General features: G+C 42.9%; 1 protein-coding gene across 1 annotated transcript in view; it reads left to right on the top strand.

The window, feature by feature from the left end:
* abcc10 (ATP-binding cassette, sub-family C (CFTR/MRP), member 10) overlaps positions 1 to 2,819 on the top strand; it is a 27,159-nt gene that overhangs the window by 6,412 nt on the left and 17,928 nt on the right. Inside the window, exons 4-5 of the mRNA XM_034883972.1 lie at positions 333 to 560; positions 1,687 to 1,843. Coding sequence (XP_034739863.1) covers positions 333 to 560; positions 1,687 to 1,843 — 385 coding nt within the window. The remainder of the gene's footprint in view (positions 1 to 332; positions 561 to 1,686; positions 1,844 to 2,819) is intronic.

Below are 2,819 nucleotides of genomic sequence, written 5' to 3'. Positions count from 1 at the left end.
TCAGGGCACAGCAGGACGTAGCAGGACGTAGCTGGGCACAGCAGGACGTAGCAGGACGTATCAGGGCACAGGAGGACGTAGCAGGACGTAGGAGGACACAGCAGGACGTAGCAGGACACAGCAGGACGTAGCAGGACGTATCAGGGCACAGCAGGACGTAGCAGGACGTATCAGGGCACAGCAGGACGTAGCAGGACGTAGGAGGACACAGCAGGACGTAGCAGGACGTAGCAGGACGTAACATAACTATTGAGTTCAGCAGTATTTATCCAAGACGAATGTTTCGGCTTGTTCTCTTAAATCTGGGATTTCTTTTCTTCTTTCTGTCCCAGTTAATGACGGAGATCCTCTTCGGCATTCGCATCATCAAGTTCTACAACTGGGAGGCTCATTTTACGCAGAAGGTCTCCGACTGTCGTAAACAGGAGCTGCTCCACCTCAAAGCCCTCAAGTACCTGGACGCCATGTGTGTCTACACCTGGGCCGCTCTGCCCGTGGTCATCTCCATCCTCACCTTCGTCACCTACGTGCTGCTAGGAAACCAGCTCACTGCACCCAAGGTGGGGAAGCTCTTCTATTTCCCCAGATGATATAAAACTGTGTTGAAGCAAACAGTGAGCTGGGAGGGGATTATGAATTATTTTACCAGCTGTAGTTTTAAGTCTAGCTGCACACGAAGGGCTAACAATGCAATCAATCAAAGCTCCTTTAACTAAGTGTATCTAGACTTAGACTTCTCTTTATTGATCCTTTGGGATGACTCCCGCAGGAAATTGAAAGTTCCAGCAGCAGTTTCAGCAAGAACAAAGAAATAAAAAAATTGATAAAAAGACAGTATGAAGACAACAAAATACCAATAAAAATAATAACAACAATAAGAACATTCGTCAAGTAAACAAAGAAAGACCATAAATTATTATTAAAGTGTCAGTGTTTAGTCCAGTGTTAAAAACTATTATAAAGTGACCAGTGGTGAATTTAAGTCCAGGTGTGTATGTATGTATGTATTGTATGTATGTATTGTCCTCTCTGCCCTATTGCCTCCTCCCCCCTAGTGAGGAGTTGTGAAGACTTCTCTAGTGAAGATCAGCAGGCGTGAATTAGTCATTTGGTTTTTATATCCAACTGTCTTCGTCATTCTGAAACCAGAACTAGGGATCGACTGATATGGATGTTTTTAGTACCAATGCCGGTTCTTTTTAATGAGTCTTAGCTAACGTTAGCTATCAAACAATCATAGATAGCGTTTTTGAAGTAGCCGCTAGCTTAGCTACAAGCTAGCAATAAAAAACAACAAAGGCCGTCAGTTGAATGGTGTTTTGAGCTAACGTTAGCAATCAAACAATCATGAATGGCTAAAAAGGTTTTCTAAATATTACTATATTCTGTTATGGTTTGAAATGAGAAATCATTTCATCGATTTCAAAAATTTCAGTAAAACGTTAAAATCTGAGCATGTGCGACTCAAATGTGCACTCGACTCACATCGGGAAGTGACAGGGAGCCTAAAAGAGTCTGGGTTTTTGTGAAAATGATTGATGCAGCGTTTGCATACATTGCGTTGATATGCAGAGTGTATCCAGCATCAGTGGTGCTGTTTTAATGCAGGTTGTAGTATTTGTGAGGACTCGTGGTAAATACCCCCCCCCCCCCCCCCCCCCCCCCCCCCCTCCACCCCCTCTGCAGGTGTTCACCACGCTGGCTCTGGTGGGAATGTTGATCATCCCTCTCAACTGTTTCCCCTGGGTGCTCAACGGCATCCTGGAGGCCAAAGTGTCTCTGGATCGGATCCAACGCTTCTTCAAGCTGACCAACCAGGATCTGCAGGCGCACTACGCCCTGGGTAGGCTGCCGCTCCGAAGTCTGTGCGTTGGGTTAATCAACAGCCAAAAAAGGCTATAGTGTCGTATTTGTTTGATCCCATTTCGGTCAGTCTGTTGAGAACAGACACTGTATAGAAACATCAAATAAAATGTGAAGTTCCACAGCATTTTCAGCTATTTATGTAAACCTTTTACGGATCATTGCAACCACAAATGTTGCATTTAATGTTATTATTTATATAAAATTAACAGTTGATCACTGAATCCTGATTTGTTTATTGTACAAAACACATAAATTGACTGGCCTTTCAAAGGTTAATAAATGTTATTTAATTATATATCATTATAAATAAGGGGTGGGACAAAATATTTACACGGCACTATATCATATATATAGATATTATATATTTATATCGTTGTCCTTCTGCTCTGAAAAGATTTCCCTGCTCCCAGCGTCGCTACTTCCTGTCTCCTCGAGGTGGCGCTTAACACATGAATGAGGGAAGATTGAACTTAAGTTTCTTAGCCGAAGAGGAAGTGGTTTTCAACGGGATGGAGGAGAGTAGTTTTAGGAAAATAACAGATGACCCAGACACTTATAAGTCCAAAGTCTGGATGCGTGGTTGCTCTGTTGCGCTGTTTTTTTTACAGACTGAAAAACTTGTGCTGTTTTCTAACAGTGAATACAGAGAGAAAACCTGCACTTAAGCTTTTCACTTCATCGTTTTGTCCCGATAGTTAGACCTATTGTCTAGTAATATGTTGATTAAAGCTGCTCTAAGCAATGTCACATGCACTTTAGTCGAGAACATTGGTTGTCACATACAGCAAACATCTCACTATCTGCTACTAGCTGCCTGTCCCCTGAACACACTGTAAAAAACATCTCCTCTCTATCTGCTAGCTGCCTGTCCCCTAAACACACTGTAAAAACATCTCCTCACTATCTGCTAGCTGCCTGTCCCCTGAACACACTGTAAAAAACATCTCACTATC

Source organism: Etheostoma cragini, chromosome 2, assembly GCF_013103735.1.
Source record: "Etheostoma cragini isolate CJK2018 chromosome 2, CSU_Ecrag_1.0, whole genome shotgun sequence".
Taxonomy (NCBI): domain Eukaryota; kingdom Metazoa; phylum Chordata; class Actinopteri; order Perciformes; family Percidae; genus Etheostoma; species Etheostoma cragini.
The sequence above is the reverse complement of the archived record's forward strand: the minus strand, read 5'-3'. Positions and strand labels throughout refer to the sequence as shown.